General features: G+C 50.7%; 1 protein-coding gene across 2 annotated transcripts in view; it reads left to right on the forward strand.

The window, feature by feature from the left end:
* ZNF862 (zinc finger protein 862) overlaps positions 1 to 26,607 on the forward strand; it is a 32,936-nt gene extending 6,329 nt beyond the window's left edge. The window contains exons 2-8 of one of the 2 annotated variants that reach the window (XM_047695328.1): positions 1,865 to 1,976; positions 3,908 to 4,012; positions 5,937 to 6,634; positions 8,290 to 8,446; positions 19,202 to 19,306; positions 20,129 to 22,243; positions 23,833 to 26,607. In XM_047695328.1, coding sequence (XP_047551284.1) covers positions 1,865 to 1,976; positions 3,908 to 4,012; positions 5,937 to 6,634; positions 8,290 to 8,446; positions 19,202 to 19,306; positions 20,129 to 22,243; positions 23,833 to 24,008 — 3,468 coding nt within the window. In that variant the 3' untranslated portion in view covers positions 24,009 to 26,607. The remainder of the gene's footprint in view (positions 1 to 1,864; positions 1,977 to 3,907; positions 4,013 to 5,936; positions 6,635 to 8,289; positions 8,447 to 19,201; positions 19,307 to 20,128; positions 22,244 to 23,832) is intronic. The other variant, XM_047695329.1, reaches the window with a different exon arrangement.
* Positions 26,608 to 26,687: the final 80 nt, after the last annotated feature.

Genomic DNA, 26,687 nt, shown 5'->3' on the forward strand with positions numbered 1-26,687 from the left:
CCTTTAGGTGTAACATTAGGTTGTTTGAGATTTTTCTTGTTTCTTTAGGTAGCCCTGTATTGCTATAAGTTTCCTCCTTAGACTGATTTTGCCATGTCCCAAAGATTTTGGATCATTGTGTTTCCAAACCACTTTTGTTTTTACTGTTCATTCAGACATATTCATAGACAGAAGATGGGTAGGTTACACACCAAAGGGGATTGTGGGAGATCTTAAAACATTTTTTCTGCTCACTGTCTAAATTTTCTGCAGTGAACATGTATTGACTTAGAAGAAAAGTACTCATTATTTTTTTAAGCATGCAACTCAACAGTGACTGGTAGGAATTATCTGTATTGTTTTTCTCAAGAAGCTTCTATTGTTAAGTTAAAATAGATATTTCATGTGCTTGAATTCTGACTGTAAAGTTACAGGGCAGTTTTAGAACAAATATGCTAGAACTTGTCATAGATGGAAATGCATGTGTCCCTTTCACAGTTGTCACTCTGGAAGGACTTCTATTTACCCCAAAATACTGTTTCCCAAGATGTTGTTTTGCCTTGGCAAAATTTATTTTTTGTTAGTAATTTTATGTATTACACTAGGTGATAAATGTTTGTGGTATGAAATTAAAAGGATAAACAAGCAATGTGTTCTGACTATTTCATTTTCTGGTTCTTTCTTTTATAATGATTTTTTGCATGGCTGCAGTGGCTTACCTCTCTGAGGCTATGATGATAATTTTATTTTTGTAAAGTTTTCTTCTCCATGCCTCATGTTCATTTCCTCAGTTCCTACCAGCCTCTTACCCCTGCAACTGTCTGTTTTGGTCTCTTCAGCCCTGTGAGATCCTTTTCTCGCATGTCTGGTGGTCCTGCTGTTAGCTAACACTAATAGTCAGAATCCCAAATTCTAACCAAAGCTCTGAGTGCATAGAAGGGGGCTTGTCAGTGCAGAGCTGTGCAGGGGAATCTGGACAGGCATTTGCAGGAGAATAGCATCCCCTCACCCCCTTCTCGTTGTCTTAGCCTTATTTACTGCCTTTACTCCTAGACTGGAGGTTCTTGGCGCTGTAGATTCTGAGCCTTTTTTGTGTTTTCTGGTATAAATTAGGGGGTTTCTCAATTTGTCTTCTGCTGGGTGAGGATTTGATTTTCTTGGATCTGCTCAGTTATTACTTTTTCAGTTTCCAAAATTGTATTACTTTTGTCCCCTTGTTTTGTTTCCCATCCTAGTGGGGGTTTCACTTTGGATTGTTTTGGTGGGAAGGGTGTCCTTTAAATTCACAAGGAGGATGTAAAATTCAGTGTAATTTTTTAATCTCCCATCTTACTTCAGTACTCCCCGAAATATTTTCTGACCCCCATACTCTTTTTTGGCATAACGGAGCCACTTTACAAGCCCCATGGGATATAGTTCTCCACTCTAACCCTTTCCCTGTCTTGATCACTGATTTTATTGACAGATGTAGCTCTGAGTGGCTTTCAGCTCTTTCTAGGAATCAGATATATCCTCCTTACCAGGTTCAAGATTTTGCACAAGAATGTGCCATAAGTTGTTGCTGAGACCCTGGCTGAGAACTGCTGGGTACTGGGGCGGGCAAAGAGCATGTAGGGAAAAGATAATGGAATTCCGGAGTTGGCCCTCTTGATGACTCCCGTTTCGGTGTGTGGCCCTTCCTAGAAGGGATTCTCATTCCCACTCTGATTTGGACCCAGGAGGTGAGAGTAGTGGGGTGTAGGTCTTACATGGAGATGGACAATGCCCCTCTCCCAATCTGATAGGTTCCCAGAGTACAGGTGCCCTCAGGTGGTCATGAACTCAGGTGTGAAAGGCTAATTTAAGCAGGAAGTTGGTGCTTAGTTGGTGTCATTTTCCCCTCCAGGCTCCTGTGACGTTTGATGACATCACTGTATACTTGCTTCAGGAGGAGTGGATGCTGCTGAGTCAGCAACAGAAGGATATCTGTGGTTCCAAAAAGCTGGTGGCTCCACTAGGTATGGGTTTCTGTTCGCATCCCTACCACCTGAGTCTAAATCAGCATTCCAGACTGTATCCAACTATGATACACTTGAGAATTTTCTGGACTCCTACCATTTTTTTCAGATCTGTTTACATTATTCATCTGCTGAGTCCCATATGTAACTTAACTGCGTGTGGATTCATGCCCCACTCTTTCTCTTCTCCCCTTTGATTGGGCAAGAGAAGTGGGGGAAGTCGGGCCTGTCAAGGCTGGACCTCACCATATCACAGCGTGCCAGGTGGGAAGCCCCACCTGTAGTCTGTGCAGCCACAGGGTGGATTTTGTTTCAGGCACCCATAGGGCCCTGGAGGTCATGAGTGGTGGTAGAAAGAGCGTCATGTGGCCTGTGGGAATCTGCTCTCAGTCCCGGCCTCCACCATGTGACACTGGTGTGCCTTCCACCAAACCCTTTCACTTTTCTTTTTTTTAAGAATTTATTTACTTATTTAGAGAGCGCACAGAAGGAGAGGGAGAAAGAGAACCTCCAGCCAACTCCGTGCTGAACACAGAGTCTGATGCCAGGCTTGATCCCACAACCCCGAGATCATGACCTGAGCCGAAACAGAGTCAGATGCTTAATCAACTGAGCCACCCAGGTGCCCCCAAACCCTCTCACTTTATAAGCCTTGGTTTCCTTCAGAGACCTGTCACAGAGGCTCACTGAGATAAAAACAACTTCAAACTTGGTGCCCATGTAGGGATTTTTCATCTTTTCTGTTTTCTGAATGTCGTTTCTCTGCTTCTGTGGATAGACTCTTGGTACCATGGACAGAGGTGATTGTTGTTCAGCCTGTGGGTACAACATATGTACTGTCTTCTCAGTTCACCTCGATGGCCACCTGCCGTGCCTGTCCAAGGCTAGTGGGAGCAACAGTCTCAGCTCTCTGTGGGTCCAGGGATTGCTGCTGGCTTGGGTCTTCTCCCATGCCTGCCAACACCAGTTTGGAAACTTCTGATTCTTTTAAACCAGAAGTTGCCGAGTTGTAGCTCATGAGCCTTTTTTGGCTTTTATCACTTTGTTGGTTTCTTTACAATATTTAAAAATTTGGGGGGTGGGGGAAGGGGCCCCTGGGCGGCTCAGTCGGTTAAGTGTCTGCCTTTGGCTCAGGTCATGATTCCAGGGTACTGGGATCGAGCCCTGCATCAGGTTCTCTGCTCAGCGGGGAGCCTGCTTTTCCGTCTGCCTCTACCTCTCTCTCTCTGTCTCTCATGAATAAATAAATAAAATCTTTAAAAAAATTTTTTTAAGTCTATTTAAGTAATCTCTATACCTAGTGGGTATTCAAGTGGGGCTTGAACTCACAACCCCTAGATCAAAAGCCACACGCTCTACCAACTGAGCCAGCCAGGAGCCCAGTCTCTTTACAATATTTAATAAGTTGTCAATATTTAACCAGTGGGAGATTTCACATGGAATTATGATTTCTGGTTTTTCTTGAAAAGTGGGACAGTCTGGCAGTGCTGACACTGTGTTGCCCATGGTGGCCTCCCCCTAGTGGGGGAGCAGCAGCCGCCCCCAACACAGGTCCCCATAGCCTCCTCATCTGGCCTGGTTTTCTCAGTTATGTTATTGGTCTAACCCCTCTCCGCGTTTGGTTTATGAGCCTCAGTGAAAATCAGTATGAAATCGGTGGTTTTCATACCTTTTCAGCCTCAAAAGGGGCACAGAGCCTTGCTTGTGCTCTCCATTGCATTCAGACCCCCATTCTTTTAGGGCCCTCGTGGGTATTTGAGTTTCTGTCTGAGTTTCCAAACCACTATGCTAAAGCATTGAGATTCCCACCCATGTCCTTGACCAATTATCTCACGGTGCAGAGAGGATGTCCCAGGTAGATCCTTCCTTCATGTTGGGATGCGACCTGGATCCCAGACTTCATAAGGGGCTTCTCTCTGTTCCCGACTCAGGACCAACTGTTGCCAACCCAGAGCTGTTCTGTAAGTTTGAGCAAAGGCCAGAACCATGGCCAGGCAGTGTAAGGGGCCAGAGGAGTGTCCCAAGCCAGCGCCCAGGTGAGTGTGGATCCGCATGGGAGGAGGGCTGCTAGCTGGGGAGAAGGAGCAGAAAGATGGGCACCAGGACCCCTGTCTTGGCTCTTCCTTGGCTTCTCCCCGTTCTCTGCCAACTTACACATGAATGCTGTCCTTCCCCAGCAATGCTGCCCCCTTATTGGAAATATGCACACCACCCCCAGTATCATTCTCAGAATTCTCCATCTCACTTCATTTTATTCCTCCTGAGAGTATATGTTGATTTATAATTCTCTAGGCATGACTTTGTCATGTTGACTCCTATAGTCCCAGTGCTGAGACCAATGCCTGGCACAGAGCAGTTACACAATAAATAACCGCTGGATGGATGAACAGATGTCTGCCAAGTTTTAGGGATTTACCTTGGCTTTTCTCTGAGAAGCCCGTCCTATTGTCCTATTGACGGACAGGCCAGATGACATCTGGTCACTGGATGGGATGGTTGAGTGCAGCCCCCACTATAGGAGAGAAGGGAGGCCAACAAGCTCTTAGAGGAGCTGGCTCACAGGCATCTGCTCTCCCCTGGGATCTGTCTCAGAGGACCACAGGGAGCCCGAGACTTCAGAGACACTAACTGATTTTGTTTTCCAAGGCATGGCTTTAAAAAAAAAAAACAAAAACATTTTATTTATTTATTTGACAGAGAGGGTAGAGGAGGAGAGCACAAGCAGGGGGAATAGCAGGCAGAAGGAGAGGGAGAAGTAGGCTTTCTACCAAGCAGGGAGCCTTATGCGAGGCTCCCTCCCAGGATCCAGGGCTCATGACCTGAGCCGAAGGCAGACACTTAACCGACTGCGCCACCCAGGTGTCCCCAATGCTTGTTTCTTAATTTTGACTCTGCTTTCTCTTTATTAGCCACTTTGTGCTCCTGGGTTGGCTACAATTGTATAGACTGGTCTGTTGGCCTGGAGCGAATAGCCTTGAGTCCTTGGCCACTGGGCATCTGCACTTGATGCATAAGAAGTTGCTGCATAAGAAATGGCTGTGGAGGGGTTTAAAGCTACCTAAGCTGTGTTTCGTCTAAGGAGTGAATAAGGAAACTTCTAGTTTAGCTTGAAAGAAAAATCTTAGTGAGTTCATGAGAGTTGTTGCCTCGTTGGAAGGGCTGTGGTGTGAGAGAGGACTTGGGTCTCTCTAGGGGGCTGAAGTAGTGACCCTGAGTGGTAGTTACTCAAAAGTGGATCACAGGGGCGCCTGGGTGGCTCAGTGGGTTAAAGCCTCTGCCTTCAGCTCAGGTCATGATCCCAGTGTCCTGGGATTGAGCCCTGCATCCAGCTCTCTGCTCAGCAAGGAGCCTGCTTCCCCCCACCTCTCTCTGCCTGCCTCTCTGCCTACTTGTGATCTCTATCTGATAAATAAAATCTTTAAAAAAAAAAAGTGGATCACAACTTAAGGCAAACTTGGGACCAAGCGCATCTACTCAGGAGGTAGGTCGTCCCCTTACCCAAAAGATACACGAGCCAAGTGCAAATGCCTGTCTGGTAGGGGTCCTGGAGAAGGGGATTCCTACTGAGGATGGAGTTCCAGGATTTGGCTTTAATTATCTTCTTTAGCCAACATTTTATTAAGTTCAGTGTTTTTATCCATAAATGAGTTGGAACTCCTGAAGACGGTGCCGCTGTTGTAGGTTGCCGAGATGGAACTACAGGGATCTCTTTTTGGCCAGGTTATCTGCCCTTTAAACTTCGAACAAGGGGAGATGCTTAAAGTTCATTTGATTGTCTTCTGCGTCAGGTCCAGTGGGCCTGGGGGGCTGGGGTCTGAGAGAAGAGAATTCCAAGTAGAGCCTGGGCCACTCTTGCGTGATTTCCAGCTCTTGTATTCGCTACAGCAAGAGGCCTGTGAGGTACAGTGACCCTAACTATAGGATTTCCAAGCAAATTCCATTGGTCTCTTTTCTCTAAAGGGAAAAACAAGATGGGCTGCATGGAAGAAAGGGACTCACGAAGTCCAGCAGGAGAAGCCGGACGGGACCTGCCCCCGCAGAAGAAAGCCTGTCTTTCCCACTTGAGCACTGAGCATGACAACACTGAGGTAGACTGTGCAGGAAAAAGCAAAAAACCCTTGAAACCCCGCTCTATCCGGAAGTCTTGGTTTACGCAGTTCCCATGGTTGGTCATGAATGAGGAGCAGACGGCTCTCTTTTGCTCTGCTTGCCGAGAATACCCATCTGTCAGGGACAAACGGTCAAGATTAATAGAAGGTTATACAGGACCATTCAAGGTGGAGACTCTCAAATATCACGCCAAGAGCAAAGCTCACCTGTTCTGCATCAATGCCTTGGCAGCACGGGACCCCGTCTGGGCGGCCCGTTTCCAGAGTGTCCGAGAGGAATGTGGAGATGTCCTGGCCAGCCCGGAGCACCTCTTCACGGCGGAGTACCCCATACTGTACCCCCCGGGGACTCTGGGAGTCTATGATAACATGGCCCAGCTCCTGCCCAGCACGGGGGCTGAACTGGAGGGCCCCGGGGGGAATGGAGCAGTTCCTACACTGTATCCAGACTGCATTCCTGAGTTGAGGCAAAAAGAAATTGCTGATGATGCCCACAGCTCCTCAAAGGTCAACATTTTGCACGATGATGCTGCTGAACCCTGTGGCCAGGTAATGTGTTTGTAACGATTGCTGCGTCTCAAGGGGAAAGATTCCATGCTGGCAGCAACAGGTGTCACAAGACAATGACGGGAAAATCAATAGCCATATCTGCTGTGAACATTATAATGTTGCATACACTAACATGCTTAGGAGGCACTAGGCGTGGTTTTGGGTGCTTTACTAGTGTTATCTCATTTATTTAAAGGTTTTCTTGTTTATTTTAGAGAGTGAGAGAGTACGCATGGGGGGGAGAAGCAGAGGGAGAAGGAGAGAGAATCTCAAGCAGACTCCACACTGAGCGTGGAGGCCAATGGGGAGCTGGATCTCACCAGTCTGAGATCAGGACCTGAGCCGAAACCAAGAGTCTGCACTTAACCGAGCCACCCAGGTGCCCCATGTTATCTCATTTATTTAAGACCACAGCCCTATTATTTTCATCTCCTTTTGCAGATAACGAAACATAATTAGTGGGACAGAACATTCCAGCTTCTGATAAAAAGGAAACCTCTAAGTTCAGGACAATAATCTTTATCCAGAATCCCAAACAGTCACAGAACTCAGTAAATAATACACGACCACAAAACCCCAGAGCTCGTAAATAATTAATTTCTAAAATGTTTTCGACTTTAACTTAAGAATCATGCAGCGCTGTTAAACACTGTAGTTCCCTCACACAAGCTGTTTTATGTGATGATTCCGATGCTGCTCTGAGGCCGATGGAGCAAGTCCGATCGGATCGAACTGATCTCGTTGGGAGGTCACAGAGCGTCATGGGGACTGATGTGACCCGAGCCGGAGGGCTCATGCGGCGCCTGAGCCTGGGCGCGGCCGCAGACGGCACCGCCCCCACCCTGCGCATGCGCACAGCCGCACAGCCGGACGGAAGCTCTAGCGCTCACCTCGCGGGTACCTTGTAAGTTCTTCGTTCTTTGCAAAGTTGGCTGTGAGGAGCCTGTGTGAACTGCAGTTTTGTGTAACGAGATCCTTCACCGTTTCTGAACTATTTCATGCAAACGGGATTTTACTAGAAACCGTTCTGAGTGCCCCTCCGGAATCCCCGTGAGAAAAGCTCAGTTGTTTGTACATCATAAGGGCCCAGCTCAAGTTAGGAAGCTTGAATTTTTCCAGAATCTAGAAAAGTGAAGAAGCTCATTTCTCTTCATGTTCATGTTCCTTCTACTTTCCACTATTAGAACCTGATGAGTAGGTCTGACCGTTTATGATTTGAATTCCTTTAGGAACAAGGCGTGAGTCCGCTGGGTCACTGAATATAAGCGTCTTTCGTTCTGCATTTCTTCTTCCGTCTCTCCCAGAGGGAAGTCACGGCAGGTGCTAGAGGCGCACGCGCACCGCTGTAGTCACGGATGGGGAGAAGCACCCCCTCGGGACCGGATGGGGCCGAGTGCAGTGATAAGGCTCTAGGGCGTAGAAGTCATTCTCAGAGACCCTAGCATCAGGCCGAGGCTCATTTGTTTTACCAACTAACTCTGGGCCTCACGAATTTGCTTCTTCGACGTTCGATGGAGTCATTAATTCCTCAGAGTTACATCTGGGCCTCTCGGCGAGCCCCCCAAGAGAAATAGGCCTTGAGAAGGACCCTAAAAGTATCCCGCTGAGTGTCTGGCGTAAGAGGCGTATTGAGTGACTGCTGCTCTTTGTTGCAGGATCCTTCTGAAGAGGGGCTGTTTGAGGAGGTTCCTGTGGTGTTTGAGGATGTGGCGGTGTATTTCACCCGGGAGGAGTGGGGCATGCTAGTCAAGCGGCAGAAGGAGCTGTACAGAGACGTGATGCGGATGAATTATGAGCTGTTGGCTTCCCTGGGTAAAGACTCACATAGACCTTTGTTCGCCACCATCGTCCGACATGGGAAACCCTCAAGGGCAGCTGTGGCTTGTGGTCATCTTCCCATCCCTGTCCTCTCCCCGTCCGTAGACAGATGATATTTTTTGCACCTCAGAACTCTCCCCGCTTTGGGCTGCGGTTTTCACCCCCTTGCATCCATCTCGCCCTCCATCATCCATGCTCAACCGAACATGTGTTGACTTACCTCCTCCGTGCGAGATGAACACAAATGCAGCAAGGTTTCGGCTTTCAGGGGCTAGCAGGTTTTCAGGAGAGACAGACACTTGAGTAAGAAACTTTGAATAACATGAGCTCCGTAAAGGGAGTTCAGAAAAGTGCCCTGGGGCTGCTGGGAAGGGTGATTCCATTTTGCTGGGCATGGGCGGGAGGTGTCAGGAAAGTCTTTACAGCGTCCAACATGTTTTAACTGAGTCAAAGGACAGGACAGGTGGACAAGAGAAGGAAGGCCATCCGGACATGACAGAGGAAGGGACCGCATGAGCAGAGGCATGGAGGCGCCTCTCCTTCTGCGCCAGGCCTGCTTCCTGGTGCCTGGGGGCCAGCAAGGGTCAGTGGGCTCAGCCGAGGTGTCACTAGAGGGGGCTCTGCGGAAAGATGAACATGATAGTGCTTGTTACCTTCTCAGAAGAGTGCTCTCTCTCGAATCTGCCTCCTGGTCTCTTTGCCTCCTGTATCCAGGGTTCAGGGTTCTCGGGGGCATCAGGAGGGAAAGACAGCTCTTCATCTTAGAAAGCTCTCATTTACGTACTAGCAGGTCTGATGACAGCAACCTTCCAGAAGAGGCTGCTGTACGTGACCCAGGAATACAGCAGCCATCTGCACTGTGGCTTCTACAGGATAAGACCTAAGGATATTTGTGATTTCATTGATGTCCTAGCCCTCGGTCTCTACTGCCCTTTCATGCGCAGCTAAGATATGGATTATGTTCTGCACATTCCTGACCCGTATGCTTGTTTTTATCATTGTTCATCATTTTTAAATGGCTCCCCAAACATTCAGAAATGATATAACAACTGGTTTCTTTTATGACGATAGAGGTATTGTCATCACGCCCTCAGCCCAGGGCACTTGTACGAAGTACGTCTTCAAAGAACATCACTACCCCTGTTTAAAATCAGTGAGAATGGGGATACCTTAGTGGCTCAGTTGGTTAGGCCACTGCCTTCAGCTTGGGTCATGATCCCCCCAGGATCCCCAGGGGACCTGGGATCGAGTCCCACATCGGGCTCCTTGCTCGGCGGGCAGCCTGCTTCTCTTGCTGCCTCTGCCTGCCACTCTGCCTGCTTGTGTGTACTCTCTCTCTCTCTCTGACAAATAAATAAATAAAATCAGTGAGAATGAAGGGAAATTCATTTTTGAGAAGTGCACACCCACTTAAAAGAAGGTGGCTTTTCCTTGAAAGGAACGTGCAGTAGTGATGTGGCTTGCCCTCGGGACCCCGTGGAACGCGGCGGGTGACCAGTGTGGAGCACGGGGCATCTCTGGACATCAGGCTGGCTGCGCTCCATGTAAGCACTGGTCAGTTTCTCTTTAACTGACATGAGTGAGGAGTGGGGAAAACTTCGCTCCCTGGGGAAGATAGGGGACGGTTCAGTCTGGGTTAGGTTCTGTTTGGATGAACAATAAGTATCATCAGAGGAAGGGCAATGAACTTTGCGTGAGGGTTGCAGCAGGAGTCAGGGAAGGCTTTGTAGAGAAAGGGGGCTGTCCTCGTCAGTTACCTGGGGAACTGAAACAGGTGCAGAAGTCTAGAAACAGAGCTGCGTGCGCAACCCCTTTTTGTGACTTTAATTAGGTCTCTAGCAACTATCCTTTAATTGTTGTCTGATTTGGACACTTTTCATGTGTGAGGTATAAAACTTTAAGGAGCCTTCAGAATATAACTGGGAAAAGGGCGCCTGGGTGGCTCAATGGGTTAAGCCTCTGCCTTCAGCTCAGGTCATGATCCCAGGATCCTGGGATCAAGTCCCACATCGGGCTCTCTGCTCAGCAGGGAGCCTGCTTCCTCCTCTCTCTGTGCCTGCCTCTCCGCCTACTTGTGATCTCTGTCAAATAAATAAATAAAATCTTTTTTAAAATGCAAGAATATAACTGGGGACAAACAAAATGATTTTTATGTTTAAAAATGACCTTTTGAAGGGCGTTGAGCTGATCACTGGGATGCAAAACAGAGTTGAAATACAGCGCCGGCGCTCTTTTGCTTTGGCGAGTGTTTTTTCTCCCATGCTTCATCCTCCCGTGACAACCACTTCAAGAGTTGAGAATCAAATAGTATTTGGTACTTTCAATTATTATTACTATTATTTTTTTACGAATAGAACTTCTCCTTGTAGGGAACTTAAATTTTGAAAAAGGAAGCCCCATCATGATTTTCAGAGCCAAGAAAAGTTCTATTGGCCTTTGAACCAATCTTCTGTCCATTTTTTTTTTTTAAGATTATTTATTTGACAGAGAGAAGTCACAAGTAGGCAGAGAGGCAGGCAGAGAGAGAGAGAGGAGGAAGCAGGCTCCCTGCTGAGCAGAAAGCCCGATGTGGGGCTCGAACCCAGGACCTGGGATCATGACCTGAGCCAAAGGCAGCGGCTTAACCCACTGAGCCACCCAGGCGCCCCTCTTCTGTCCATTTTTAACGTTTCTTATATTTTGTCTTGAAATACTATGGTCTGCTTATACTGGGTTTTTGGGAGGCTTCTGTGTCTTTCTTTTAGTCTTCTGTCTGGAAATCATAACAGCGCCTTCTGCTGGTTCCTGAGTACATGCCTCGTGTGGGTCCTGTGTTGTGTCTCCTGTCTATATCCTCTCTAATCTTTAAACCAATCCTCCCGGGCAGGTGGTAGTAGTCTTTTCAGATGAGAAAACAGACCTGGGAATCCCAGCCATGTAGCCGGAAAACGGAGAGACTGAAATTCTTCCTAGTCTGTGTGTTGCGTGTGCCTTACACTCCCGCTCGTGGGTGTTTATTGCCGGCTGGACTCCCATCTCTTTCTGTTTCAAGATTTGCACAAATCATGTTGTTAATATAATAATAATAATAATACCCCAGGTATAAGATGAGGTTGTTTAAGACTTAAAAGAGTATAAGAGTTTTCTAGTCTTGGCTCCCATCCCCAGGTCGCCCTGCAGGAGGCTGCTAGTTTGCCCTGCCCTTTCACACCTTCGGTGTAGGTCGCTGTCAGCTTCTTCCCTCCGCCAGAACTGGCTGGAGCAAGGGGACTGGCTGCGCCCGGTGATCAGGTGATCAACTCATGCTGCCACAGCTCAGCGGGTGGAGCTTTGGTGGTGGCGGTCACCCGTCATCGTGCTGTTGATTTCCTGTTGCTCGTCTCTTTTGAGAAAACCCAGCTAATGCTTCCATTGTTCTGGTTAGGGTTGACACTAGTAGATTCGTCCTTTTACATTTTGTAATTATTTTACCTGTTCTTAAAAAGACAGTCTCAACTTGATGTAGTCAGACTTAGTATTAATTTCTGTCAGATGTTTGGCAGTGCAGTTGCATAGACGGAAGCTTTTCAACAGATGGAGTGTTTGCAGGGCGGGTCCACTCACCTGTCACCCGTCCTCGGCCTCAACAGCTATCTTTTCAATAGGACTGAACGTGTAGAGGACAGTCACTTTGTTTATGGAGAAAAGAAGAGGCATGTGTTTTGTTTTTAATGCTTTCCTAGTTCAGCTTTTTCTAAAGTAGACTTGCTTATTAGAGCTATTTATCATTCTGCAGAGTTTCTAATTATTCTTTTATTTCCATACTTTGAATTCTGGTTTCAGACTTTGGTCATATTTGATGACGTCTCTTGCTTTCCTCCAGAAAGATAACTCAATGAGATTCCGTTGTTAAGAAATTAATATTGGGGGGCACCTGGGTGGCTCAGAGGGTTAAAGTCTCTGCCTTCGGCTCGGGTCATGATCCCAGCATCCTGGGATTGAGCCCCACATTGGACTCTCTGCTCAGCGAGGAGCCTGCTTCCCTTCCTCTCTCTCTCTGCCTGCCTCTCTGCCTGCTTGTGATCTCTGTCTGTCAAATAAATAAATAAAATCTTAAAAAAAAAAACCAAAACTAATATTGGTCAGTAACATATTGTCAAGGTAGACATACCAATATGGGGACTTTGTGGAATCCCTTGTTTTTATTAGTAAAGGTGTCATCACCTGCTGAGTGGCAGGTCACACACTTCAGGTGGGCCCTGCCTTTTTATAGGTGAGGTCATCAGCTACAGCTAGACTTCACAGAGCAGGGGCCAGAAGTCACGCCTCTAGGGAGAAACCAAAACCAAGTGAGCAGGCCCTCAGTGAGAGATGAGCAGGGGTTCAAATGGCTCATATGATGTGTCGGAGGCCCCTGCTGCGTGGTGGGTCATGCGATGGCCCCCACGTGGGGACGCTGCAGGAGCTAGGAGAGAACCAAGGCAGGGTGCCAGGGCCGCTGTCTCCCAGTGCTTCATGGGTGTGGCCTGCCAACCTCGGGATGGCGTTGGCCTGGAAGGGTTAGAAGTCTGCGTGTAAGCCAAACCATTTTTATGGACTTTTATGGAATAGGTGTGTGTGTGTGTGTGGGTGGGTGGGTATAGGTATACGCACACTTGCTATAGTCAGGTCCCCTTTGCCATTTTTCCATTTCTAAGACTTAAAAAAATTTGTTTGAAATTTCCCTCCGTCTCACTCGTTCTGAAGGGAAAGAAAGGAAAGGTTTCGGGCAACATTTTAGCCACAGCTTCCAAGAAGTCCAGTTGGGGCACAGTATTCCCCAGGGCCAGTGCGGTGATGGTGGGGCAGGCAGAGGTGACCAGTCCCGAAGGAAAATATAAATGAAGTGCACAGATTCGGGGATAGTCAGTGTCCTGTGTGTTTCCAGTTTTTTACAAGTATTTCTTCATAATTACTTTTTTTTTTTTAAATCTGCATAGTTCTAACAAGACTTAACCCAAAAATGACAGTACCCTGTCCCACCTTTCTGTGTTGCTGGGTCCTCCTCCCCAGAGGCTCTTGGCTGCTTCCTCAGTAACATGCCTCATGATTTCTAAGAAATACACACAGACGTTATTTTCAAAAGAGCGAACCTCATAGAACACACTCAGAAGACCGCTCTCTTCTTTCCGATCACTACTTGCTTGGGTCCGCTCTGTGCGGCTTTTTTTTCTCACTCTTTGGGTTGTCAGAAGAAAATCCAAGGAGCTTTACTTGATACGAATATCACAGGGAGCAAGAAAGGAGCTGTTCACGAACAGGGAGACTTCAAGCCCAAGGTGGTTAAGAGCGTGGCTGTCAGCCTTTAAAGCTCAGTTTATAAACTATGTACGGGGGAGTTGTTTGTTAGTTTGATTTTTAATTGTAATTAGTTACTAGAAATTTACATTCTTTCTGGGGTAGTAGCACTGTGGAAATTTTCTTGAGCATAGTGACTGGCTTAGAAGTTGTAGTAAGTCACTGTCATGAAGAAAGCTTCAGTTTCCTTTAAAGCCAGTGTCCCTGTATAGGCGAAATGAGGGCGGTTTAAGATTTCATTATGAGTGTTCGGTCTGGGGCTCTATTCAAACTGTGGCCTCCATTCTGGTTTCTCTTGAGCAGGTGAGTTCAGTTGCCATACAATAAACGATCCCAAATCCCGTAGCTAGATATCTGACTTATTTATAACCTTACCATTCTGGAGGTCAGAAGTCCACATGGGCTCAGCTGGGTTCTCTGCTTAGGGTCTCACATGGCCAAAGTCAGGGTGTCCATCAGACTGGCCAGGAGGCTCTGGGAAGAATCACTGCCGGCCGCATTCAGGTCATTGGCAGAATTCAGTTCCTTTCAGGTGTAGGACTGAGGTCCCTGTTCGCTGGCTGGCTTTCCCCCAGGCAGCATTCTCGGCAACTACAGGCCACTCTCCTGTCCCCTCCACGCAGCCGGCCGTCTCCATCCTCGGGCTGGCAGCCCTGTGTCGATCGCTCCTGGTGCTCTGAAGATCCAGCTGGCTCTCCTTTTCGAGGGCTGATGTGGTTGGGGGAAGTCACCCAGATAGCCTCTCTTTGGCCACGTAACGTCACAGAATCACAAGTGTCAGGGCACACGTTCCAACCAGACCGTAAGGAGTGGGGGTGAGGAAAGGCTGGGGTCCTGGGAGCTCGTGTTAGAATTCTGCCCACCCCAGGAGAGAATGTCCTTTTTCTTGAGTGACACGTGCCGAAACATTTCAGGGTAAAGCGGGCATGAAACAGTTTCCTCTCAATGGTTTAGAAAAATATTGCCTCTATATTACTTATATATTATTCATACACATACACAGAGGGGGCAAAAGGGGGGAGGGGGAAAGGCACAAGAATGCAAGAGCGTGATAGGGCAAATGAGACAAAATGTTAATGACTGGAGTTCTTCGTATTATTATTGAAGCTCTTTAATATTCTAAATTTTTTTATTATTGAAACTTTTTAAAAAGATTTCTACTTATTAGTTGACAGACAGAGAGAAAGAAAGCACGATCAGGGGGAGGGGTAGAGGGGTAGAGGAGGGAAAAAAAAACAGGAGGGTAGAGGAGGGAAAAACAGGCGCCCCGTGGGGCAGGGAACCCCTCGTGGGGCTTGATCCAAGGACCCCGGGATCATGACCTGAGCTGAAGGCAGATGCTTAACCGACTGAGCCACCCGGGTCCCCTATTGAAACTTTTTATTGGGTTTTAAATGCTACAGAAATGTACACCCTCCCCCCAAATTCAGAAACAAAAGTGTAGTCTTTGTGTAGTAGTTAAAAATCCGGACTTCAGCTAAAGCTAAAGTTTCTCATCTCTCCCTCATCCTGGCCCAGGTGTGGAATCTGGAATGTTGTGGTAGGAAGGAGGAGGTCCTCCTCGTCCTCCCCCCTGGGCTGGTTCCATGAATTCTGCTGTGTCCTGGGTGGGAACAGTGGTGGGTGAATGGGGGGAAGAGGTACACAGGAGTTTGACTTGACATCCCCTGTGACTGGGACTGTGGAAAGCGGATTCTCTGGGTGAGTGTGGGTTCTCCGTGCCCCCACCATCACTCACCACGGTCCCCTCTACACCGGTGAGCATCTCCTTTGGCAGTCAGCCCCACAGGGACTCATTCTTGGGCTCCCAACAGACAGTCAGAGGCAGAGTCCTTTGAAGTGTGAAGTGGCTCCAGGCTTCTCTTTCCCCCTGGGGCCACATCCGGACCACGGAAGACATATCCTTTCCTTCCACAGACCCTGGGAATGTAGGCCATTCCCAACATGGCCACCACGAAGGAGCCCATCTGTCAGATTCTGCCTTTAGTTTTCCGCAAGCCTGGATTCATGAGGAGCCTCATAGCCCAGGGGACAGGACAGAATGTCATTCCTTAGGCTTAAAGTCAGGCGAAAGCAGCCCACACCACTGCTCCCCATGATGGTGTGGGGGGCTCACAGTACAACTGACATCTCTTTCCAGAAACATCTCTAATATCCAGCTTCCAGACCTCTTCACTTCCAGTGCTCTGACTCCTTCTTTATGTCGAGGGCTAGGGTCACAGCCCCATGTTTTGGCCACCCTCTTATCCAAGTCACGCCTCGGTGATCTAGCTTTCGGATGGGGGACAGTTGGCTCCTATCTTTTTAGACCTTGAGCAAAACAGGCAGACAGACTGACTCACACTTTAATTTCCTGTTGCATGTGCTTATCGCTGTTCCTGATTTGTTGATTTTACATAGATACTCCCTCTTGATTCCTACCATGGAAGGTGAAGATCCAGCCATCTTCTGTTACCCCGGGCCCCACTCTGTCCCTCTACCCTCTCAGAACAAGAACATCGCACTTTCTTGATGAATTCAATGTAAATTGTTTGCCTGATTATGGTTACTTATTTCTGATCAAAGTGGCATATTAGGATGATTTTCCTTTGTTGGAGGATGTTTCCCCCCCAAATTGAAATATTTTCTTATTTTTTATTTTGCTAGTTTTCTGTCTTCTCAATGATTTTTTTAGTATTATTTTTAATTAACATATAAGGTATTATGTGCCCCAGGGGTACAGGTCTGTGAGTCATCAGGCTTACACACTTCACAGCACTCACCATAGCACATTCTTCTCAACGATTCTTCTCCAGCTCTCCCAGGGAGTTATAAAATTCCTCTGAAGAGTCTTTGTGCCTTGATCAGGCATCCTGGGATGGATCAACTTCACTTTCTCTGGGGACATCATTATTGAGTCCAGTCCTCCCGCTCTGTCTACACTGGTTTTTCTTTAGGCCTGCACAGCTGTGGCCTCACACTTCCCTTTGTCCCACTCCCGTCCCCCAGATTCTTCCAGGTTTATCCTCATTTCGTTGGAGCTCAGCCTCCAGGAACTTCCCAAGAAAGGGTGCATGGGAGGCATGCCTTACTCTGCCCTTAGAGTTGGAAGGTTGGGCATAGAATTCTAGGTTGGAAGGAGTTTTCCTCAGTATTTCAAAAACATTGCCTTCAGGTTCTACTGGTGTTGAGAAGTCTAAATGCCTTCTCATAACTAAATCTTTGAACACAGCTGATTTTTTCTACTCTGAAAGGTCCTAAGATTTAGTCCAGTGTTCTGAAATGTTTAATGATATTAGTGATGTTTCACTTCTCGTCCTGGGTGTCTGGTGCTTCCCTTCGAAGCGAAAACTCGCGTTTTCCAATTTGGGGAAATGTTCTTGTAGGACTTCTTCTTACCGATTTTCTCTTTCTTTCTTCCAGAAAGTCCTGTTAGTTAGATATCAGACTTCCTAAATTGAGCCTCCGGTTTTAGTTTATTTTTTTCTTCTTCTATTTTCTGCTTCTTTCTGTCTTTTTTGTTCTACTTTCTTGGAGATTTCTCAAGTTTATTCTCTAACAATTCCGTTGAATGTTTTGATTTCTTCTATCATATTTTTATTTTACTTTATTTATTTGAGAGAGAGAGTGTGCAGGGGGAGGACCAGAGGGGAGGGAGATAACTTCTAGCAGACTCCCGCTGAGCACAGAGCCCCACACAGGGCTCCATCCCATGACCCAGCAATCACTACCTGAGCCAAAACCAAGAGTCGGCAGCCTAACTGACTGAGCTACCCAGGCGCCCCTCTTCTATCTTACTTTGAACCTCAAAGCCCCCGTTGCTCCTTTTGCGATTGACTCTCAACACTTTTCTATCTGGGAACGTGAATTCCGCTTTTTAATTCTTTTTTTTTTTTTTTAGTTCCGCTTTGTTCCCAGCAGTTTCTGTAGGTCCTCTGATCCCTTTTCCTACTGATTTCATGTTAGAGGTTTGTCTTAAATAACTATCCTGTGGCTCATCCAAGTTTCAGAGTGAGACCTTGAGAAACCTGGCTAGTGGCTCTGCGTGGAGGCTGGGGCTCGTGAAGACGCAGATTTCCCCACAGGTCTCACTGGAGAGCGGCAGGAGTCAGTGTCCTCTGCACCCCTGGGGCAGCAGGGAGTGTGAGGGGCATTTCTGTTTCTCCAAAGACGACTTGCCCAAGTCCCCTGCTTGGGGTGGACCGCCGAGCGTGGGTGTAACCTTGGCTCTGAATAATGCATGTATCAGAACACAGACTCTCTTCATCACTGCAGCCTTCTCCTTCCTCTTCCACCATCCCCACTCTCACTGGTCTAGAACCTTTCTGGTTCAGTTTTTCCAGGAGCTAAATCTCTATTCTCCTCCTCGGGTGAGGGTGTGCAAAGGTGGTGGCGTTCTCGGTTCCCCTGGAGTAAGTGGGAGGTCCCGGCTGGAGTGGCGTCTGCAGACTGGGCGCCCGCCCTTCTCACCCGTTCCTTACCCGCCACCTCCCACCACTCCTGGTGCCTCCAGTCCCTGAGTCTTTTGGATACCCTGCAGTCAGACTCCCTTCTTTCTCCGTGCTGCCCCCTTTGCCAGCTTTTAGTGTTCAGCTCTGTTCCTTCTTCTCCTTTCCTTCTTCCAAAAATGTGTTAACATTTCTTTGTATTATTATTAGTAGTAGTACTACTCCTTGGCCCTCATCTTAGAGATGTTTTAAGAAGGATATGTGTTCAGTCTACAGCACTTTAACAATGTATGTAATTACATTTTTATTAGTGAATATACGGATACACACACGCACATGTAACAGATATAAATATATACATGCATTCACGTGATCCGAAAGCTGCGGGGTGACAGTGATGACTCTGGCCCCAGAAGCCACAGTTAGCAGTCGCTGCCATGTCCTTCCACAGAAAGTTTATGCACACATTCACGCACATACCAAAGCACATAAGTAGATACTGGTGGATTTTATTTTAAATCAAGAAAGCAATTTCTTTTCATACCCCTGAGAATATTTGTATCTTCAGTAAAGGGCAGTGCTTAACCCCAAGGCATGAATCTCTTCTAGTCGGATTTAAGATTATGTGGCAGGTGTGGACATTTTGAAGGGGCCTTTCGAGTCCCGTGTGGCTCTCCCTACCATCCCTGCCCTCTCCTGCTGTTGCACCCAGTGTCCCCTCCCACGTGCACCTCCCTCCAGACACGCTCAGCTGACTCCTGGCCCCCACGGCTGGCCCACGGAGCTGAAGCTGTGATTTATCCTGGCTGAGGGCTGAACCTGAATCTGACCGTCTGCTGGGTTTTAGGGCTAGATTGGCACACCAGATGGGAATGTTTTCATCGTGGCCCTGGCTGAGTAGACTTTATTACGAGATAGCTTAGAGGCTGAGCTGAACATTTCAGTTTCCACGAGTAGCTTCGGGCGGGCTCCCTGACTTGATGGTTCAGAGCAGTGACCTCAGTGTGACTCTCCATCCCCGCGACAGGACCTGCCGCTACCAAACCAAACTTGATCTCAAAACTGGAACACCGAGCTCCACCCTGGATCAAGGACCCAAACGGGCCGAAGTGGGGGAAAGGTTGTCCTCCAGGTGAGTCTTGACCTACCGAGTTCTCAAGGGCACATCCTGGGGCCTATGTGGCCACAGCAAGTCATCCCCTGTCCATTCGTTTGTCCCTGTCCTGCTCCTGCGGCGCACTGGGCCTTGTGTCAGGCTCTGCTGGGCAAAGACGAGCAAGAAACTACCTCTGCCCTCCAAGTGTCAAGTAGGGAAACAGGGACAGTGCAGGACAAAGGGGGCCCTTTGATGAGCAGATGTGCTCACAGGACCCATGGTGGAGCTAACGGGGTCTCATGCGGGAGGCCTGGTTGTAAGGAGCTGTGTGACCCGCGGGCCTGGGAGCCGCCCTTCTTCCCTCCTCCTCCAGTTTCCAGGGGTAGTACCACTGGTCTGTACAAGCTCGCTGTTCTGCGTCTCTTAGTCAGGGCTAACTGGCTCGCTGCTGCTGCGTAGACTCCTTTCTAAGGCTCATGAGACTTACAGATGTTTAACCTCATTTCTTTGCTGCCTCAAAAGAGGATTAAAGTCACCTGTTTATCCAGTAGCAGCCATGGCCAAGGTAGCTGATTAAGCTTATAAGCCGCTGATGTCACATGATCACAGGGGGGCTGCGGGGGTAGAGACGGAGAGCCCACAAGGATAGCACACATGTGCTCGGGAGCAGGCTGACTTGCACAGATGATAGTGGGGAAGGGTTTAAAGAGAAGTCATGGATGATCTCTAGAAAGGTAGATAAGTCACACTCAACTCTGCTTTGCATGAGGGACACTCGGTAAATTGGGATGTCTTCACTGAGGGGAGGCTGCAGAGTTCTGGACAGCAAAACCAAACACATTTTTATTTGTTCCAAAGGGAAGAAGAAGATGGGGGCCAGAAGAGAGGCAGACACACAAGCCTTGCCTATAGACTCTCCCGTGCCTCCAGCAGCTCCTCTGGAGACACGTAACTCCTACTGCAATTCCAGCCTTCGTGCAGTCGGAGCAGATGGCCCTGGGATGATCAAGAGGACGTACAGACCCCGTTCCATTCAGAGGTCATGGTTTGGGCAGTTCCCGTGGTTAGTAATTGACCCAAAGGAGACCAAGCTCTTCTGCTCAGCTTGCAAAGGAAGACCGAGTCTCCACGACAAGTCGTCCCGGTTAGTCCGAGGTTACACGGGGCCTTTTAAAGTGGAGACTTTAAAATACCATGAGGTCAGCAAAGCACACAAGCTCTGTGTCAACACTGTCGAAATCACGGAGGATGCGCCTCCCGCCACGCTGGTCCCGGAGATGTCCAGCGACCTGATGGCGAGCATGGGCTACCTCTTCAACGCTGCCTACTCCATTGCATACCACTCGCGGCCCCTGAACGACTTTGAGAAGATCCTGCAACTCCTCCAGAGCACCGGGACCATGATTTTGGGCAAGTACCGGAATCGCACGGCCTGCACGCAGTTCATCAAGTATATCTCCGAGACCCTGAGGAAGGAGATCCTCGAGGATGTTCGAAACTCGCCGTGCGTGAGCGTGCTGCTGGACCGCTGCACGGACGCCTCGGACCAGGCCTGCGTGGGGATTTATCTCCGCTACTTTAAGGGGACCGAGGTGAAAGAGTCGTACATCACTCTGGCCCCTCTCTACAGTGAGACGGTGGACGGCTACTTTGAGACCGTGGTCTCTGCCCTGGATGAGCTGGACATCCCCTTCCGGAAGCCCGGCTGGGTGGTGGGCCTGGGAACCGACGGCTCCGCCGTGCTGAGCAGCAGAGGGGGCCTGGTGGAAAAGTTCCAAGAGGTCATCCCCCAGCTGCTGCCCGTCCACTGTGTCGCCCACCGGCTGCACCTGGCCGTGGTGGACGCGTGTGGGGGCATCGATCTGTTGAAGAAGTGTGACCGGCACATTCGCACGGTCTTCAAGTTCTATCAGTCCTCGAGCAAGAGGCTGAGCGAGCTGCAGGAGGGCGCGGGGCCCCTGGAGCAGGAGATCCTCCGTCTCAAGGACCTGAACGCCGTGCGCTGGGTGGCCAGCAGGAGGCACACGCTGAACGCGCTAGTCGTGAGCTGGCCGGCCCTGGCTCGGCACCTCCAGGCTGTGGCGGAAGCCGGGGGCCAGACCGGGCACAGGGCCAAGGGCCTGCTGAAGCTGATGAAGAGCTTCCACTTCGTCAAGTTCTGCCACTTCCTTTTGGACTTCCTGAGCATCTACAGGCCCCTGTCGGAGGTGTGCCAGAAGGAGATGGTGTCGATCACAGAGGTGAACTCGGCGCTGGGACGGGCCTACGTAGCCCTGGAGGCCCTGCGTCACCAGGCGGGTCCCAAGGAGGACGAGTTCAATGCCGGCTTCCGAGAGGGGCTGCTGCACGGCATCTCCCTGGACAGACAGGAGGGGGCGGGGCAGCGCTTCTGGGCGGACCGGGAGAAGGTGATCATCACGGGGATCGAGTACCTCCAGCGAAGGTTTGACGTGGCCCGGCCCCCGCAGCTCAAGAACATGGAGGTGTTTGACACTGTGGCCTGGCCAAGTGGGCTGGAACTGGCCAGTTTCGGGAACGAGGATATTCTGGCCCTTGCCAGGTCCTTCGAGCTCTCGCTCCCCGCGGGATACAGCAAGGAGGCGCTCCTGGAGGAGTGGCTGGGCCTGAAAGCCATGGGCAGGAACCTCCCGTTCTCGATGCTCTGTAAGAACACCCTGGCACAGGGCTGCCGCTTCCCCCTGCTGAGTAGGCTCGTGGCCGTCGTGGTCTGCGTGCCCGTATCCACCGCCTGCTGCGAGCGGGGCTTCAGTGCCATGAACCGGATCAGGACCGATGAGAGGACCAAGCTCTCCAACGAGGTGATCAACATGCTCATGATGACAGCGGTGAACGGGGTGGCCGTCACGGAGTACGACCCACAGCCCGCCATCCAGCACTGGTACCTGACCTCCTCCGGCCGGCGGTTCAGCCACGTCTACGCATGCGCCCGAGTGCCGCCCCGCGCCCATGCACGTAAGCACCCGTGACAGCGTCTCCTGGCGCGGGAGAGCGAGGGAAGCCAGTCTGAGCTTCGCGATCCCACGCTGACCTTGAAGTCTGGGACACTCTGGCAATGGCAGCAGTCACCTGAGGCTTGGTCTCGGGCATCCCCAGTGGGTGCTCAAGAGGTGACCCGTGCCCTCAGCTTCTGATCCAGCCCCAGTGCGGGGGGGAGGGGGGACGCGCGCGCGCGCGCGCACACACACACACACACACACACACACACACACACACACACAAAACCAGCTGACAGGGCATACCGCTTGGAGTGTGTGTATCTTCCGAGCCTGTCTGCCCCAGGCTCAGATTTTGGATCTGCTCGCTGCTGCGTGACCTCAGGCCAGCTCACCTTGTGCTTTGGTGTTTCTCCGGCACAGGGCATAGCATCTGGCACGTGATGCCAGTGGCACCCTGTGGAGGTCCAGCCCACTGCCCCAAGTAACCGGAGCACAGAGCAGGGGACAGGCGAGGGCAGCGAGAGCACGTTCTCCGCGGGGCTGGGTAGACTCTTTCGGGAGGGAAGAAGTCAGTGAGGCGACCAGGTTGCAGACAGGGCTGGGGCTTGCCGGGTGGGGAGGCGTCCTTGAGCGGGGCCTCACAGTACCCCCTGGAGCGCTAGGCTGGAGGGCTGGCCTCCGGACCTGGCTGGAGGGGAAACTACTTTCTGTGGCAGGTGAGTTACTGGATCTGAGGCAAGACATTTTCCTCTGTCCAAGTAGTCCTGGAAAACCAAAGAGGCTCTCCAGGCTGTTCACGTTTTATTTCCCAGTGACAGCAGTGAAGTTTCTTCCTTGACACTTTCTTATTTCTGGAAGCCTTCTAGGCTTGTGCTCTCGTGGGCTGCTGCTGGGTCTGTGGTCAGCAGGGGACCGGGTCTCAGGATTGACAGAGGCTCCTCAGGAAGCAGGGTGGCCCCGGCCCCATTGCTGGGCCAGACGAGGGGCCCGGGCTCAAAGTGGAGAGAAGAGACGGGGGGACCAGGGTGGGGAGGCAGGCGGCGCGTCCTTCACGCACGCGTTCTCTGCATGAGCTGTTCCCCGCATCCAGTCCCATGGGGGTGAAGGAGAAAGACGTTCTCGGGTGTGTTCTCACTGGCATAGTGGGCTTGGTACCCCTGAAGCAAATAGAGGACACCTCCCAGTTTGATAGGATAAGGCCCTCCTTCCTAGGCAGGTTCTCAACCTCTGCACTGTTGGCACTGAGGGCCGGGTCACTCCTGGCTGTGGTGCCTGGCCTGTGCCTGGTGGGGTCTTCAGCATCCCTGACCTGCACCCCGTACACCCACTGGGTCCCCAGAGCACTCACCCAGTTGTAGTGACCAGAAGTGTCTCCAGGTATTGCCATGTGTCCCCGGGAGGGCAGAGTCGCCCCAGGTGAGACCCACGCCCCAGGGTGAGAGAAGACCAGAGCAGGACTAGAGCTGGCCTGCCGAGAGCAGCCGCCGTCCCATCTCTACCTGTTCTGCATGCTGTCCTCACCGAGCTTACCTTGGGGTACAGCTGACGTCATCCAGTCTGTTCTCCCCTCGGTGTAATTGTGGGTTCTCTTTCCTCTCGCACAAGGAGCGGGGCTCAGGAAGGAGAAGACGGGGCCACTCTATATGGAGGAGGCTGTGACCCAGAAGCCACCCACTCCAGCCTACAGGGAGCCAGCGGAGATCCCGAAGGACTGCATTGCGGACCCTCCTGACAGACTCCTGTACCCCCATACCAGCCAAGAGGCCCCTGAGCTGTCCTGACAGAGAGCTCCCATAGGAGCAGGACTCCTAGGGATTGCCTTGGAGACCCCCTTGCTGCCCTGCCCCTTGGAATCATGGTGACAGGCTCTCTGCAGAATCTAGGCTGCCCTAGAATCTTCCTTTGCGGGGACTCTCTAAGTACCAGGAAGTGGGCAGTGACAAGACGGTTAAGCCCACCTCCCAGAGAGGCAGGGTAATCAGGAGCACAAGCCTGTTTACCAAGGCCCCTCTCTAAGCAGCGGTGACCCCACAGCACTGAAACAGGCAAAAAGGTTCCCATCTCAGATTCATCTTCAAGGTGCTTCAGGAAATGATCCTATCAGGAAAGACATCACCCCATGTTCTGGGGGCAAGAGGACTTCTCTGAAATGGGAGAGACTGTTGGGGGTAAGGGCTAAAAGGAGCATCCCAGCCCCGCAGGATGGTGCCGGAGCATTCCAGGGAGGCGGTGGCACAGAAGAGGTGCCTGGGGACCGGCGGAGGGTGACCAGGCTCTGGGGACAACTGGCCTGGCTCTGGGATCTGTCACCCTGGCTCCATGGCAGACACAGGGAAGCCTCCACTACAGACGGGAGACTCACAGCAGAAAATTCCTCCCCCTCCTCCCAGAGCCTCCCTTAGGATGAGCCAAGCAAAACCCTCTACACAAAGCCCTCAAGAGAGGCCACCTTCCTGTAGCCCCAGGACCACGGAGGAAAGTCTTTCTGGGGATGAGCTGCTGCCTCTCACCGGTGGCAGCCCTTCTGTGTGACCTGCACCAGTGCTGGACGTGAGCCCGGGCTCCGGAGGGGCGGACACGTCCACGCTTGCCCCGGGGAGGCTTGCGGTCCAGCCCTAGCTCTGCTGCAGGCAGAGGTTCAACCATAATTAATCCCATCCTCTTTTCTGTGCCTCGATTTCCCTCTCCGTGACATGGCAGCAGAGAATCCAAGTGCCTGCTGGCTCCTGGTCTGCAGACGGTGCCTCCAGCTCCCATAAAGACAGACATCAGGTGGCACAGAGCAGACTGAGCTGCCTTTAGCCCTTGTCCTTGTCCCTTGCTACCAATGTCCTTACTGTGGGAAGATGTGCTCCCTACGTGTGCCACTCTTCCCAAAGTTGCTCTGGGACCCAGCCTAGGAATCACTAGGGGTGCTTGTTAAATATAGCCCCCCCATACCTGCCTGATCAGATCCGTGGGACTGGGGCTCAGGATGGTGCATTGTCTGCAGGATCTTCCAGGAACTTTGTGGGCCCTCTCAAACTTGAGGACCCCCACCCCATCTCCCCTGCCTCCCAGAAGTAAAGCACTTTCCCCTCCAGGGCAGCTTCATTTTAGGGGCAGGATCCGAGGCTGCTCACCTGGGGGGGGATGATGTGGGGCCTAGGTCCTGCCTTCCCAACCATGGGTGGGAAATGGGGAGGTTAGAGGGAAAAGCTTCTTCGCCCCCCACTTTTCGAGTTTCATACAGGCCAGAAGTGGTGCTGCATCCCAGCCTCGCACCTGGCAACCCTGTCCTGTGCTCCAAGTACAAGGTGTCTGGCCCTCAGCCAGCAGTCTGTCCTCCTCCCAGTCCTAGGGTGGTGCTGGGATCCAGTGTCCCCCAGTACCCGATGTTTCCGACTCTCCCTTCCTGCCACCCACCCTTAGCACTTAGCCTTAGTGCCCTCGCCTTCCTGTTTTCAGCTGTGGGTTGGAATTCGCCCTCACTCTCCGCCTTTAATTTAGCCTGTGGAAATGTCTCTCTCCCAGTCCCCTGGTCTGGGGTCTGAGGTATACTACGGGCCCCTGCAGCTACAGCTGTGGCCACCCCATGGAGATAGGAGCCTGGCTCTCCCTCCCCCATCCATGTAAGGTTCTATGGGGAGTTCAGGGATCTGCCCGAGGCTAGGTGTTGTGGGCGTGAGTTGGTGGGATGGAAGAGAGAAAGACCCTTCAAAGTGGGGGTTGTCACCCTACACCCTATTCCTAGATTCCAAATTGAGGTGACTTTCTGGCAAGCCTCCTCCCCATGGCCTCTTCCATTCTTTAAGAATCCTCAGAGCATGAGGCCAGTCCCTCCAGCAGTGTTGTGTGTGAGTTCCATACACACAATGCCCTGTGCCGCTCTAGGCACGGAGGTGGAGGCCAGGTAGGGAAGCATCTGGCCTCCACATCCACGTACTAAGAAAGACTGCACTGCCAGCTTTTGAGAAGGCTGGGCCCCTTGGAGGAGGCGACAAAAACGCTGTTTGTCATAGAGATTTGCACTATCCACATTTCTCTTGGGGCACAGGCTTGCTAGCTAATGGCGAAGAGGACTAGCCACCTTTTTGTGCAGGACCCAGGGCTGACACGTGGTGAGCACCAGCCTGAACTCTGTTTTGTTTCAAGACACTCCCCTGCATTTCAAACCCAGCACCTGGAGATGCCCTTGTTGGAGAGCCATCCTATTTTTGCCTTGCAAGAGAGCAAACTGAAGGGCACGGGGAATAGAAGGGTCGAGGCGCTGGCCAGAGTCCTAGCTACGCCTCCACCCTCCTTCCCCTCCTGTAATCTTTTTTTTTTTTAAGATTTTATTTATTTATTTGACAGAGAGAGATCACAAGCAGGCAGAGAGGCAGGCAGAGAGAGAGGAGGAAGCAGGCTCCCTGCTGAGCAGAGAGCCCGATGCGGGGCTCGATGCGGGGCTCGATCCCAGGACTCTGAGATCATGACCT

This window comes from Lutra lutra, chromosome 11 (genome assembly GCF_902655055.1).
Source record: "Lutra lutra chromosome 11, mLutLut1.2, whole genome shotgun sequence".
NCBI classification, from domain to species: Eukaryota; Metazoa; Chordata; class Mammalia; order Carnivora; family Mustelidae; genus Lutra; species Lutra lutra.